The 15,399-nt window shown below is 42.1% G+C and overlaps 1 protein-coding gene across 1 annotated transcript; it reads right to left on the reverse strand.

Annotated features, from left to right (window-relative positions):
• Positions 1-226: 226 nt before the first annotated feature.
• Positions 227-1,800, reverse strand: LOC141643275 (uncharacterized). The gene is made up of 5 exons (XM_074452356.1): positions 1,654-1,800; positions 1,281-1,394; positions 982-1,051; positions 663-888; positions 227-531 (listed from the first exon to the last, which is right to left on the reverse strand). Exons 2-5 carry the CDS (start codon positions 1,373-1,375, stop codon positions 395-397), a joined length of 528 nt encoding a protein of 175 aa, XP_074308457.1. The 5' UTR covers positions 1,376-1,394; positions 1,654-1,800; the 3' UTR covers positions 227-394.
• Between the last annotated feature and the right edge of the window lie 13,599 nt (positions 1,801-15,399).

The following is a 15,399-nucleotide window of genomic DNA, read 5'->3' on the forward strand; positions in this document are numbered from 1 at the left end:
AAAAAAAAAAATCATCCAAAATCATTAATACCGGCCCAAAGCACCTACTCCTATCTATGCACTATCGGAAAAGGAAAATGAAAGGGCGCCACCGGGTGACACCCAATTTGGGCGCCACCCTCTCACATGGGGTGAGTGGGGACCCCTTCAATAAACAATTGTTGTGAGAGGGTGGCACCCAATTTGGGCGTCACCCGGTGGCGCCCTATCACTATCCATCGGAAAATAAGTGTAAACATTAGCTAAAGTTACGTCTCCTATCTATGCACTATCGGAAAATAAGTTTTAAAGCAACATGCTAAATAGGTAGGCAGTCGGATATAAGTTGTCATAGTAAACATCAACATCATGACAGCAGATTCACTTTCATAAGGGAGGCCAAAGCACCTACTCCTCAGATAACTTGAGACTTTTTCTTCTTCCTCGAAATCTGATCCTTTTCCCTTGAGCCCCATAGTATCCCCGGACAGCCATCTACAGGGTGATAAACATATTTGGAACAGTATCGGCATCCACAATTATCCCTTTCATCTGCATTGAAAGGGCGATAATCAGGTAAAAATTGAAGTCAATAACAAGGTACGATCAATGTTGCAAGTAGTCGCACATGATAAATTAACACAGTCGAACATAGTTACAAACTCAGAATCAAACAAACATACCCGGTAGAGAGACAGATTTCCCCAAAGAAATGCAGCATTGAACAGTCAATTTGTGCAGTGAACTAGTAGTAGGACATCTAAAAAAGCGCAATTGGGCAAAAAAGGTCTCCACCGGAGCAGAAGGGTCATCTGCACGTTTAGCCTTGAAGTTGTAATGAAAAAGTGCACCATTCATGATAGTCGCCCCTTCATAGAAACCAAGCCTGACAAGCTTAAAGTTGTGACCCTGTCAAATTAATGACACATGATTAAAATATGCAAGGTGAAAGCAATTCACAGTTAATGTATACTGTACAACATAAATCAGTAAAACGCAAACCTGTTCACGCAGGTATGATAAGGCTGCAGTTGCAAATTCACGTGACAAACGTTCAACTGATGCACAATTCCTATAAATGAAAACAGAGTTAGGCGTAAAAAGAGGGAGAAATAATGTTGACGGAAACTCATGGCGCTGCAACAGGCGGTCAAGCAACTAGTACAATAGAAGCTGTTAAAAAGTATGGGTGACGGAGGGTTGTTTTTCAATATCCACTAGGGTAGAGGGACAAAAAGAGTGTGGCAATAGGGAATAGACAACCCACAATGGATCGAAAGAGAGAAAAGACATCAACATACCAAGGGCCTTGCAGCTCATCAATATCATTATCAGTACCAGTATTAGGAGGGATCGGTGCGTTAAGCTTCTCTCGCGTAGGAAAACCAGTGGTCATAGGGTTCTTTGCAACAGACCTTGAAACCAGAATCATGTAAAAAAAAAAAAAGTATTAATAAAAAGGGATGAGTTGTAGGAATTAACATAATTACAACAACATATATGCAAACATGAAGTAAACAGTTTTCATGGTAGTTCAAAATTAGAGAATTCAAACTCTAGAATTTCACAATTGCCTAAATTCATGACAATTACAGATGATTCAATTACTAATAACAGAAGCAGGGCATCTCATCATACATAAACATAATAATTAATTCAAATCGTAAATCAAACCTGGAAATATGAGTTGGAGATTTAGGTTTTGAAATTGGAGGAGACGAGACACCTTTCGAACGTAAAGCGTAATCACGAGAGCTTCTTGTCGACACCTTTCGAATTGAAACTCTCTCTCTCTCTCTCTCTGTTTATTTATATTTATCCAAATTAGTAGGTTGGGTACTTGGGTTCTCAAAATCCATATTAATAATGTCCACCTCATTTCGACCTGTTAAAACGGGTTGGGTGGGTTAGGTCATAGGGGTTGAGTCAAAATACGGGTCTGGTTGAATACAAGTTGGGTCAACGGGTCACGGGTTAGGTTATGGTCAAAACACGGGTTAAGAAATAATTTCTGACGGTTTTTTTTAAACGATTTTTTTAATTAAAAATATTTTCTTTTTAAAAGTAAAACATATTTAAAATTAATATTTTAATCATATTCAACGTTTACATTAATTATATGGTTTTATTTTTTTTCAGAAACTACCTTTTATTTAGGGTCATTTGTAACAACTACCTTTCATTTAATTTTTGGCTTTCAACTACCTTTCATTTTTTCATTTTGCGTAAGACTACCAAAATTCCACTTCCGGTGAAAAAAGTCAACTTTCCGGAGTTGACTTGTCATTTCATGTTGAATCTAACTATTTACCTCATAACCCTAATAAGCGATGAATCACCTCAATTTGTCCATCTCTTCCCGAATCAAAGTCCTAATCACCGAAACAAAATAGAGGGTATTCACTAAGCTAATTATGCTCTAATTAGTGATAAACTAGTTTGGATGCCCGTGCGTTCCAACGGGCTAATTAACTTAGTAACAAAAAATTGGTTATAAGGTCTTAATATTTACATCTTATGTCTAATCATTTATCATTTATTTAGATATGATCAAAAGTCAAAACATCTTATTTAAGAGACGCAAAAGATGTTGGGTTGATACCTAACTTCCAATGATGCCTCATATTTATAATCATAAGACCACCACATCTGATGTTAATCTTTCGATGTGGGACAATTCTATTATTTTTATATAATTCCAAATTATTTTTCAATATGGGACATATAACATACTAAGAAGTACACAATTTTATATATGTACAAATTATATGAAATATAATGCTAATGATAGCATTTTTACCACGAATCAAATTATTTTTCATAATTTTCTTCATGATATTTTTTTGCCAAATGAAATGTAAAAGTTTTTATATAAAAATTAGAAACATCACTTGAATATAATATAGAAAATAAATATTATAATAATTAAAAGATTCTCCACTTTATTTTTTACATCGAAGTATATTATTTATAATACTTTCCTAAATTAATTTTTAGGATCACCTCACCTTATGATAATTTTCTGATGTGGACAATTCAACAATTTATATGTAGTATATTTAATATTAAAAGATTCTCCACTTTATTTTTTACATCGAAATATATTATTTATAATACTACCCTAAATTAATTTTTAGGATCACCCCACCTTATGATAATTTTCTGATGTGGGACAATTCAACTATTTATATGTAGTATATTTACCATACCTACATTATTTTTCAATGTGGGACAAATAACACAAGAAAAAGTACACCATCTTTTTTTGCACCTATTTCGATATCCAACCCAATTTAATAATGAGAAAATACTATACTATCTATTTATTTTCGTACGTTTTTTTTCCATTTTTTGTCATAATTAAAATATGTATTAAATGATATGATTTTAGTAACATTTTTTTCCTAACACGACTTTTAAGATGTAATTGAGGTAGCAATAAAATGTATAAACAAATGCAAAATATTTTCTTTTTCTGGTGCAATTTTGATTAATGGTTAAAAATTATGATGTGTTTTAGTTAATGGTTAAAAATTATGATGTGTTTTAGTTACTCAAATGTAATGAGGCATAATAATAATAATTACCTATATTTAAAAGTTAAAAAAAATTAATTCTACTATTTATCAAAGTAAATAGTCACGTTCAAAAGATGAGTGTGGCGGAGATGCGTATGTTGAGGTGGATGTGCGGCCATACAAGGAAAGATCGATTAAGGAATGCGGTGATTAGGGAAAAGATAAAAGTGGCGCCAATAGAGGACAAGATGATGGAAAATCGACTAAGATGGTTTGGCCATGTGAGAAGGAAACCTATGGACGCTCCAGTTAGGAGGCTGGAGGCTTGGAGAACTGAAAAGGTCCCTATGGGTATAGGGAGAACGAGACAGACATGGTTGAGAGTGATAGAGCACGATATGAGATTTCTGGGGCTTGGGGAGAGTATGGTGACGGAGAGGGCACAATGGAGGGAAATGATACATGTGCATTTTTAGTTTTTGATGTTATTGGACATATTTTGTTTTTATTTAATTTTTAAAAATTTTATTTGTTCTTCTCTCCTTTATTACACCTTTTTACCAACCACTTGCTTATATATTTTACTTGGTTTACTTTTAAGGTATTCCGGATCCTTAAATTCAACTTCAGTTTTCAAAATCGTTTTAATCTTTATGCTAGGTTTAAATTTTAAGTTTTTATAAATGAAATCCGAAATTCGATTTTAAAACCTATAAGTTTACCTTGACTTTGTATTATGTTTCGCTCCTTTTTCGCATTTTGAGGCGTGCGTTCACCTATGGACGGTTCTAAAGGATGATTCATGTCAGCCGACCCCAAATCATTTTGGGATTAAGGCTCTGATGTTGTTGTTGTTGTTGTTGTTGTTGTTGTTGTTGTTGTTGTTGTTTTTGTTGTTGTTGTTGTTGTTGTTGTTGTTGTTGTTGTTGTTGTTGTTGTTGTTGTTGTTGTTGTTGTTGTTGTTGTTGTTGTTGTTGTTGTTGTTGTTGTTGTTGTTGTTGTTGTTGTTGTTGTTGTTGTTGTTGTTGTTGTTGTTGTTGTTGTTGTTGTTGTTGTTGTTGTTGTTGTTGTTGTTGTTGTTGTTGTATTTATCAAAGTAAAAAAGCTCATTATTGATTTGTTTATGGATTCAAGATCTTTTTATGCAACACTTGATTGTATTATAATTCATGAATTTTCTATTTACAATCATCATTATATATGACACATTAATAACCAATTTATGTATATTTAGCACCCATTTTATTTTTAAATTATGATTTCGTCTTAAATAAAGTTATTATACTATCGATTGTCTTAAAATAAACATTATAATATCACTAATATAGTAATATATATTTGCTTTTATAAATATTTACGTGATTAATATTTATATGGTATTGTTGTAACAAAGGTTTGTCGTTAATAAAACTCTTATAAGAATAAGATAATATTTAAGCGATTCAAAAGATTTTGGATTGGTATCCCTAAGTTTCAAATGTGACTCCTATATATAATCATGTGATACCTCACCTCATGATAATCTTCTAATGTGGGACAATTCAACTACTTATATGTAGTATATTTACCACACCTACATTATTTTTCAACGTGGGACAAACAATATACTAAGAAATACACCCTATTTTTCGCACCTAATTCGACATCCAACCCAGTTTAATATCTAATTATATAATTTTTCAAAAAAAAAATCATGTTACTTTTTTGCTAAATGAGATGTAAAAGTTTTTATATAAAAATTATAAACATCACTTGGACATAATATAAAAAATATATATATCATACCGTGGAGATAATGATATATATAAACTCTTAAGAACTCTCCAAGACAATGCTTAAGAGAATCAGAAGGTTTTGGGTTGGTATTTAGGTTATGTTTAGGTATTTTTTACCAAGTTGATTGATTAAGGTCAATGTGGTCTTACTCGTTGGTTGATTGTATGATCGTTCGTATGTGGATAAGTAAATAGAGAAATAAAGTACGTAATGTAAATTGACACGTGAGATTTGGTTACGCGGAAAACCCAATGTGGGAACAACAGCGGGAGGGACGGTACCCTGCCAAATATTGCACTATACTTGAATAGGAGGATGATTACAATTGAAGCGTAAAGCTAATCCTGCTGGCGCTTGGCGTCTGGCCTGCAAGATCTTGGACGGATATATATTTGGGTGTATGAATGTGCTAATGCCGTGGTGTTTTTGTTTATGTGGATGCGTTGTTGAATATCCTTCTTGATTTGCTTCCTTGGCTATTTATAGGGTGAGAACCCTAGATATGTCCTACTTTGATTATGGAAAGGGAATATAATTTCCATAAGAACTCTTTCCAAGTTCGGCCGCCTTTCCCAATTCTCCCTGATCTCCCTAACTTCTCCCTAACTTCTCTTTCCTTAATCCGGACGCCTCTTACGATGGGCCCCTGATCTCCTTTCAGCCCGTTTCCCCTTTCTCCTAATTACGGGCTTCCTTCCTCCTTATCACTCTTCCATAGCCTTTTATTTTATTAAGTGGGCCTTCCTTATTATGCTATTTTTAGCCCAAACAGTTTGCCCCAAATTTCTTGTGAAGTACGCTTTAAGGTGTCGAGCAAGGAATTTACGTAATCGAATGCTAAAACCCTAAGCCGTCTTTTACACTCCTTCTCATGCAATCCATCACGTCAGCCGCCTTATTCCTCTTTTCTCGCACCCTTTTCCCTCTCTCTTCTTTATAATCCCAACCTCCACCTTTCACTTTCATTAATTCCAAATCATTTCAAAAAATATTCTTCTCTCTAAACCCTCAACTTCCCTCCTCTTTCATCTCGCCGGCTTCACTGTTCCACTCCCCTCCGTCTCTTTTACCTGGTATTTCTTCCTCTTTTTCTTCTTTGATTTCCATTTTCTCTTCCCACCATGGGTAAAACTCGACAATCTTCATCAACCCCTGCACCTGCTGACCGAAATCTTTACCCAACCTTTCCTTCGCGGGGACTCTTTAAGCATCCCCACGACTGTGACTCCGCTTTGACTCCGGCCGACATTCCCATGATCAAGAGTCTGCTTGGTCTTGGTGACGGGGTGGACATTGCCATCCCTGAACCGGGACAGAAAGCTGACGCCCTCCGTCCGGGGTGGGTTAGTTTCTATCTGTACCCATTTAGATACGGCTTCCGTTTTCCTTTTCCTAAACTCATTCAAGACTTCATCTTTACCAATAACTTCGCCATGGCACAAATTTCTGCTGCCATCTGGAGGGTTCTTCTTTACTCCCTGGCCGCCGGTCAGAACACTGGTAAACCTATCACTCTGGGCGATCTAGCCCATATGTACAACATCAGATCCATGGGTAGGGGTCAATTCTCATTCCGGGGCCGTGGAGAGGCTCCCTTCAGACACATGTCCAAGTCCCGTGATGAGAAATGGTTTGAGGACTTCTTCTTCGTGAGGAAGGACTCCATCCAGCCTCCTGCTGATTACATTTTCGAGAAATGGGTTTTAACTTCGAGTAAGTAGCCTTCCTGTCACCTGATTTATGTTACCTCGCTGCTTACTAGCTTACTTCATAGTCTTCGTGCAGGTCCCTGTGACCTGACCCGCATTGGTGCCAAGATCCCTGCCTGCAGCAAATTGTTCAGTATCTCTGAATCTGAGAGAAAGTTCCCAGACATGCTCCCTGGTTTTTCACCTGCTTCCTCCTCCAACCCTCCTCAGTCGGCTCACAGTATGTCTTCTAGTAAGACTTCCACAACCGTTTTGATTTACATGCTGTTTCTCCTGATGTTTCATGTATCCTGACGCCTGAGATGATGTCTGCTTGCTGGCTCCAAAGCTGATCCTTTAGAAATCATCCTCCAAAGTGCCAAGAGGAAGAGGTCTTCTGCCAGCCCTGACGTGGCATCCGCCTCTAAGAGGAACGCTTCTGCTGCCTCTTTCCAGACTCCTCCTACGTTTTCCAGTTCTGCTGCACCCGAGCCCTTGGAGGTTGACCCGCTGTCTCGTCATCCGCCTACTCCTCCTGCCAGTCCTCGTGCTTCGTCTAGCGGACGCATTACTGCTCATTTCCCAGAGGGTTTCGGGAATGTGGACAAGGTACCCTACTGGCCGGAGATCGACCAGCTGCTCTTCCCTCCTCTGAAGGAGACGTTTTCAGAGTTCTCCCCAGAGGAGATGGCTGAGAATGACGTGCACAACGCCTTCATGGTAAATGCTCTTTATCTTCTACCTGTTTATTTGCTTTGTTTAGATTTCTCTTGCTGACTTCTGACTTTCTTGCCCCAGACCCTCCAGTCTGCACTCTATAACAGGAAGATGATCAATATAGTGCAGACCACCAGTCATGCCACCAATGTCAAAAACCAGAAGCTGAAGGGGACTATTGCTGATTTGGCGCAGCGGTCTGATCTGAAGGAGCGTGTGGTGGAGTTGAAGACTGAGCTTGCTGTCACCAAGAAAAAGCTGAAGGAGGGGGCTGATCAGCTGGCTCGCACTCAAGTAGTGTGCAACACTTTCTCTGACTCCCTCAAGCGCTCTGATTAGAAGATCAGCGAGCTGATCTCCCTGGCCACCAATGTTGTTGCCTATGCTACCTGGCGGGGAAAAATCAGCGGGATGCGTGCTGCTCTTGAGGAGGCTCCCACCCATCAAGCTATAGAGGACGAGGAGAAATAGCTGGAGATGTTCTACCCCATCCGTCCTGATCTGAGTGCGCTGATGCTTGAAGTCGGGGAGGTGAATTCTCCTGCATTGGCTGAGCAAGCTGCTGGGGGTGATGCTGGAATGTCCCAGGATGCTGCTGATGGAGCTCAGGAAGCTATGACAGCTGAGGATGTGCAAGCTGGTGCGGTACCTGAAACGGGAGGTCAGCAGGCAGAGGAGATACCAGAGGTGGAGGTCATTAATATGACCGACAATTAAGTATTTTTATGTTTTGATGAATTTTTGGCAGTCTGACCCAGAGATGGCAGACTTGTAAGTTTTAAAACTCTCTTTTGTGGTTGCTCCGCCAAGGTGGCGGTTAAACTTGGGGCCGTATTTTGGCCATATTTTGGAATGCCTCTTGTCATAGTTTGGCAAGGTTTTAGCCTTCATATTGCCTGTTTGTTATTTAGTTTCCCTAGTTTTAGGAAGTTGCCGTGTCAGCTTGCTTGGCTGATTTAGGCAAGTCCTGTCATTCTGAAAAGGCTAACGTTCTGACTCAGCTAGCTGCCGTGTCAGCCTGATGGCTGATTTAAGCATATGCCGCAATGTAAGGAGGAGTGGCCGTGTCAACCTAAGAGGCTGATTTAGACCAGCCTGGTCAGCCTGAAAAGGCTGATCCAGACTAAGCTAGCTATCGTGTCAGCTTGATGGCTGATTTAGGCGTATGCCGCAATTTTGGACTACTTAACCTTGTTCATGACGCAAGGTGTGTTCATCACGTTTAAAGCCAACAGGGGCGTAATTTAGGCAAGTTTATCGTCATTCTAGGACCAATGGGACGCTGCAGGATTCTGGTAGCGCAGATATCCCTACGTTCCATGTTCGTGTGCATGCATCTTTGGGCCCCGATTAATTGCGATTAGTGCGAGCTACGTCCGGGGGTGGTATCGGGGGTAGCTGGATAAGCATATTTAGCTGTCAAACAGGCTCCCTTTCGTATGTTCCACGATCACTTTGGTGAGAGTGCTCCTTGTGGAGAAAATAGGTTAGGCATGTTGGAGTGCCATGTGCCTTGTCACCCCGCGTTGGCGGTTGTGAGTCTGCTAGACATCCTTTCAAAGTACCATAGACACTAGGATTCAAAGTGATATACTTAGAGAAGCACGAAAATAAGAAAATCTATTAAAATGATGTGAAGTACTGTCGCCATCTCATGGGGTACAGAGCAATTGTGGTCCCGTGACGCTGCGGACCACACCATCTAATAGTAGTTTAAAGTTTTAAAAGAGCTAGAGACACCAGAAATAAAAGTGAAATTGGCGGTATGCCTACTCTAGGATTTTTATTTTAATCTTTAAAAATGATTTGGCTTTTCATAGTACATCATTTTGAAAGCTAAAGTCTATTTATTATTAAAAGTAATATCTCTTCAGGTGAAGTATGTTCTATGGGCGTTGTATGATTTGACCGTCCATAGTCATCAGTCTGTATGCACCATGACCAACAACTCCTTCTACCTGGTTTGGTCCTTCCCATTTGTAGGCGAATTTGCACCTTTTCGATTCTTGGTGTTTTGAAACACCTCTTTGAGAACCAGGTCTCCTACCTCCAGGAGCCCGACTTTCACATTCTTGTTATAACTCCGGCCACTTGATTGTTTGTAGGCGCGGCAGGACGGATTTTTGCGCTTGCTCGCGGCTCGTCAATTGTGTCTAGGCTTCGACCATCTCTGCACTTTGTTCGGTTCCCTGTCATATTTTCATACTGTGAGTGGGAACTAGAACTTCGACGGAATGATCGCTTCCGCGCCGAACACCAGTGAAGGGTGTTTGACTGTTGCTATCTTTGGTGTCGTTCGTCGACCATGAAACTAGTGGCAATACATCGCCCACTTTCCTCCTAACTCCCGTAACCTCCTTCTCAGATTGTCCATGATGATTTTGTTGCTGGATTCAGCTTGCCCATTGGACTTTGGAGTCCTAGGTGCTGACTTTTTTAGGGTGATGTTCCACTTGGCACAGTATCCCTCGGTATCGTTGGAGATGAATTGCGAGCCATTGTCACATATGATTTCCGATGGGTACCAAACCTGCAAATGATGTTTCGTTTTATAAACGAAATGACCTGTTTATCTTTTACTTCTGTGAATGCTTCTGCCTCTATCCACTTGGAGAAGTAATCTGTCATTGCCAGTATCCAGGTTCTGTTTCCTGTGGCTCGCGACAGAGGTCCTACTATGTGCATGCCCCATGCCATGAATGGCCAGGGAGAAATGATAGGGTGCAAGGGTTCTGCTGGCTGATGGATCATTAGTGCTGAGCGCTGGCATGCATCACATTTGCGTGCATAGTCTGCTGCATCTGCCTTCATTGTAGGCCAATAGTATCCCTGTCTGAGGGCTTTGTTTTCCAGACTCCTGTCCCCTGCATGGTTTCCACATTCGCCACTGTGGAGAGCATGTAACACAGTCTGTGCTTCTTCCTTTTCCAGGCACCGTAAGTAGGGGCCTGCTAGTGATTTTCTGAATAATATATTATCAATGAGTATGAACCTGGAGGCCTTCACTTTGAAAGCCCTCACTTCTTTCTTGTCGTCTGGCAGCTTGTTATGACGCAGCCAGTCTAGGTAAGGTGTGCGCCAATCCCGGTCATCTGCCTGCTCAGATGTTTGATCAGGTGACTGTGAGCTCTCACCTTCCTCTGTAACTCCCTGGGCTCCTTCTCCGTTCTGTGGATCCTCCAGTTCTCCTTTGTTTACTTCATCTGCCTTCTGGATGGAAGGCTCCAACATGTGTGCTATTGAAATGCTGGATAGCTCTGTTGGTTTAAATGTTGCCCCCAGAGTTGCCAAGGCGTCTGCTTCCACATTTCGATCTCTCGGGGATGCGCTTAAGCTTGCAAGTTGCAAATTTTTGTTTTAATTCCTTCGCTATTTTCAAGTATGCAATCATCTTTGAGTCTCTAGCTATGAACTCATCATTTACGTGGTTGACTATTAGCAAAGAGTCCTTTGGATATGTGCAGTGCGACCCCTAACTCCAGAGCTAGCTTCATTCTCAATATCAAGGCCTCGTATTCTGTTTCATTGTTGGTTGTCTTGAATTCACATCTTACTGCTTGCACTATCAGGTCTCCCTGTGGTGATTGCAGGATTAATCCCGCACCTACCCCCTTTTAGTTGGAGGCTCCGTCAATATGCATCTGTCAGACCTCTGTCTCCTTGCTTCCCTCTAAGGTGAAGATCTCCAGTATCTGCGGATTCGGATGGGTCGGGTGAAGTCCGACACGAAGTTGGCGGTGCTTGCGATTTGATTCTTGTTCTCGGGTCATCTTGGATATCGTCATCGACCGAGGTGTCTGAGACCATTTTGACATTTCGCACGATAGTTCGGGCTTCCTCATAATAGATTTTAGCGGGTAGTTGGTCACGACATGTATGATGTGGGACTCAAAATAGGGGCGCGGTTTGCGAGATGCTACTACCAATGCTAGTACTAACTTTTCAAGAGATGTGTACTGGTCTCTGCGGCGGCGAGAGACTTGCTCACGTAGTATATCAAGCTTCGCTCCTTTTCTTGCTCTCCGACTGAACAAAGACTCTTGCCACCTCGTGACGGCCAGGTATAGGAATAGTGGTTCCCCGGCCGGCCGACAACACGGCGGGGCTGCCGAGGTAGTGTTTCAGCTCTCTCGAAGGCTTGCTCGTGATCCGAGGTCCATTTAAACTTCGGCTTTTCCTTAGTACGTCGTAAAAACGACTGCATTTATCCGAAGATCTTGAAATGAACTGTTCAGGGTGCTACCTTTCAGCTAGTCTTTGAACATCCTTAGGCTTCTCAGGTGATTCTAGTTGTAAGACAACTTTGATCTGCTCGATGCTGGCTTCTATCCCTCTTTGAGTTACAATATAGCCTAAGAATTTGCCAGAAGATACTCTGAAGGTGCATTTAGATGGGTTTAGCTTCATTTTGTATTCCCTAAGGGTGTTGAATGTTTCTGCCAGATGCCGCATGTGATCTTTGGCCTTCTCTGATTTCACCACCATGTCATCAATATACACCTCCATAGTTCTTCTTATCTGCTCTTTGAACATTCGGTTAACCAGCCTTTGATATGTGGAGCTTGCGTTTTTTAGGCCGAATGGCATGACGTTGTAGCAATATATTCCTCTTTCGGACATAAATGTCGTCTTCTCTTGATCTGCAGGATCCATCTTAATCTGATTGTATCCACTCCACGCGTCCAGGAATGTCAGCATCTCATGTCCAGCTGTTGCATCCACCATTGCATCAATATGAGGCAGCAGGAATGGATCTTTAAGGCATGCTTTGTTGAGGTCGGTGAAGTCCACACATACTCTCCACTTTCCATTCTTCTTTGGCACCACCACTACGTTAGACAGCCATTCTGAATATATTACTTCTCGTATTTTCTTTGCTGCCAGCAGGCTATCTACCTCTTGGTTGATCACCTTGTTTCTTTCAGCTGCAAACTTTCTTCTTCTCTGCTAGATGGGTTTACATTTTGGGTCTACACTAAGCTTATGCGTTATGATGGACGGATCTATCCCTATCATGTCGTCATGTAACCACGCAAAACAATCCATGTTATCCTGTAAGAACTTGACTAGTTGCTGTCTCAAGCTTCCTGTGCATCCTGCTCCAATGAGCACGGTTCTTTCTGGGTGCAGCTTGTCCAGGTTGATTTAATCCAGCTCCTCTGCCGGGGGTTCGATATATTCGTCCTGGACAGACTGCTTCTGTAATTGCTATGCGGGAGGGCTGGCGGTACACTTGAGTGCTTTCTTATAGCAGCCTCTAGCTTCCTCCTGAGCTCCTCTTATTGTTTCTACTCCCCATGGTGTGGGGAACTTTATGCACTAGTGATATGTTGAGGGGACTGCTTTCATCTGGTGCAACCATGGTCTTCCCAAGATGACGTTGGAGGTGGAGGGGCCGTCTATAACCAGGTACCTGACTTGCTTGTTGACTCCTCCCACATAGGTTGGGATGACTATCTCGCCCAATGAGCTGACTGTTTCCCCACTAAAGCCTACTAGCGGAATAGTCTTCTTCTGCAAATCCTTCTTGTTGAATCCCATGTTTTATATGGTTTTCAGCATGATTAGGTTAACCGAGCTTCCTGTATCTACCAAGACCTTCTTGACTGTGCAATTGGCCATTGATAAGGTGATAATAAGTGCGTCGTGATGTTCTCGCTCGTCGTATTTATCTCCTTCATCAAAGCTGACCGCTGGTAGGTCACTGTGAGAAATTCTGCAAGAATTGGCTGGCCTGTCTCCTTTGGTCTCGGTGGCATGTCTCTTAGCTGCCTTTGAGTATATGTCACCGCTTAAGTCCGAGCCTTTGTTATCACGTTTATGATTTTGGTGCATGTGGGTGGGTCTGCAGGCTTGGCGGAGCCTACCTTATCTTGCTGCTTGCCCCCACGTGGTAATAGGTGGCTCAGATTTCCTTGTTCGTACAGGCGCTTGATCTCTCTTCGTAATGTTTAGCAATCCTCAGTGTTGTGCCCAATATCACGGTGGAACTCACACTTCTTCTTGCTATCCTTTCTCCATGCTTGCTCGCCCACTGGTGGGTTAGGCCACCTGACTCCATCTCCCATCTTCATGAGGGCCTTCAAGATTCCTCCTATACCTGTAGTGAATCCATATTCTGCCAGAGTGGGAAGTTGCTGATTTTCCTCGATTCTGTTGACTTCCCTTCCATATGGTCTGTACCTCTCATCCTTCTTGCTGGTGGTATGTTTTCTTCCTGATTTCTCCACGGCTGAGGTACTAGAAAAACTTGGCGTGCTCAGTAAGCTGGCTCTGGCTAGGATATCTTCCTCCAATCTGATTGCGGCAGCTGCCTTCTCCTGCACTGCCTCAAAACTATGACAGAGATGCATAGTTAGCTGCTTGTATAGGTCGGAGTCGTGGTGGAGGCCTCTTCTGAAGGCTTCTACTGCTGTTGAGACATCGCACTCTCGTACTGCTACCTTCTCATTGTTGAATCTAGTGTTGTACTCTCCAATGGTCTCTACTACCCCTTGGACGATGCTGTATAGGTCTCCTATGTGTTTCTGTGGTTTTCTGCTGCTTGCGAACTGTTGAGTAAATGCGTTCACCAATTAAAGCAAATGTAGATATCGACTGTTAGGCGGACTCACAAACCATCGAAGTCTCGGTCTGTTAGGGTGGACCGAACCCTTTGCACATGCAAGCCTCCTTGACTTGCCCTACAATTTATTCTTGTCATCATTTTTCGCAGACTTGGCTTATATGATCAAAAGATCTTTTGTCTGTGCCGTCGAAGAGGGGCATATTTGGATTTGTGAATCCCTTTGGCATGGTTGTGATGGATATGGTGTCCACGAATGGTGAGTCGGCATAAATCGTCTAGTCTTTGCTTTCTCGAGTGGGGGTGGTAACCACGGGACCTGCTTTCGTATTTCTTTTAACTCAATCCGCGATTTGTTATGTTGCACGAATGCGGGGTTCTTTGTCATTTGCTTCTTTGCCGGTTCAATATCTCGCCTCCCGATCCGAGCTCTTGATGGTTACGATGTGTTCATTTTTGCTAGAGGAGTTATTGTAACGACTGTTCCTGCTTTGCCCGATCCATTTGTTGGTTTGACTCGGATCTGCTCCGGTGTCGATCGATCGTGGCGGGGCTGGCGACGGGGATGCCACACGATTGTGCTTCCACACACTGACTAGCGCGAGGCGGTTACCGGCGAGAGGTATCCCAGCCCTTGTGGGGTTATTCTTCGATCTGATGGTATTGTGGACAGATCCAACCTGGTTACCAGTTCAGTCGGTATCTGTCGAAGTGGATTCATGCTGCCTGATGCCCCATGCGCCAGATCTACTAGTGGAGACCTTCCCACGTCCGCCCGCTTCTTTGGGGTGGCGGTCTTGTTTCAGGATGTCTATACGTGCCCCGAGCTCTCTGTCCTGTTTCTTGCTTGACTTGACTTTCTTACGGTCTGTCTCATGTTTTCCATGGCTTTCTGAAGATTTTCTACGCCATTAAGTAAGATTTGTGTGGGACTAGGTGGCGGGGTGAGACCTGAACTTGCTGCTCCCTTATCTGATCTGGCTTGGGCGGCGACAGCAGGAGTCCTAGGAGGTAGAGAGGTTTTTGCTGTTGGTATGATTCTTGAGGTGTGTCCGGGAGTCTGTGTAGCCACTGTTGATGATGGATTTTGAGTAGAGGGCGGTGGTGGCGATGGTTGTCTGCTCCCTAACACGGCGTCTGATGCTTGCTTATCCAT

This window comes from Silene latifolia, chromosome 2, assembly GCF_048544455.1.
Source record: "Silene latifolia isolate original U9 population chromosome 2, ASM4854445v1, whole genome shotgun sequence".
NCBI lineage: Eukaryota > Viridiplantae > Streptophyta > Magnoliopsida > Caryophyllales > Caryophyllaceae > Silene > Silene latifolia.

Coding starts and splice junctions, on each gene's coding strand:
- LOC141643275 (XM_074452356.1), bottom strand. CDS start 1,375: ATGACCACTGGTTTTCCTACGCGAGAGAAGCTTAACGCACCGATCCCT. Junction 1,052..1,280: donor GATGAGCTGCAAGGCCCTTG/GTATGTTGATGT, acceptor TTTCATTTATAG/GAATTGTGCATCAGTTGAAC. Junction 889..981: donor TATCATACCTGCGTGAACAG/GTTTGCGTTTTA, acceptor TTAATTTGACAG/GGTCACAACTTTAAGCTTGT.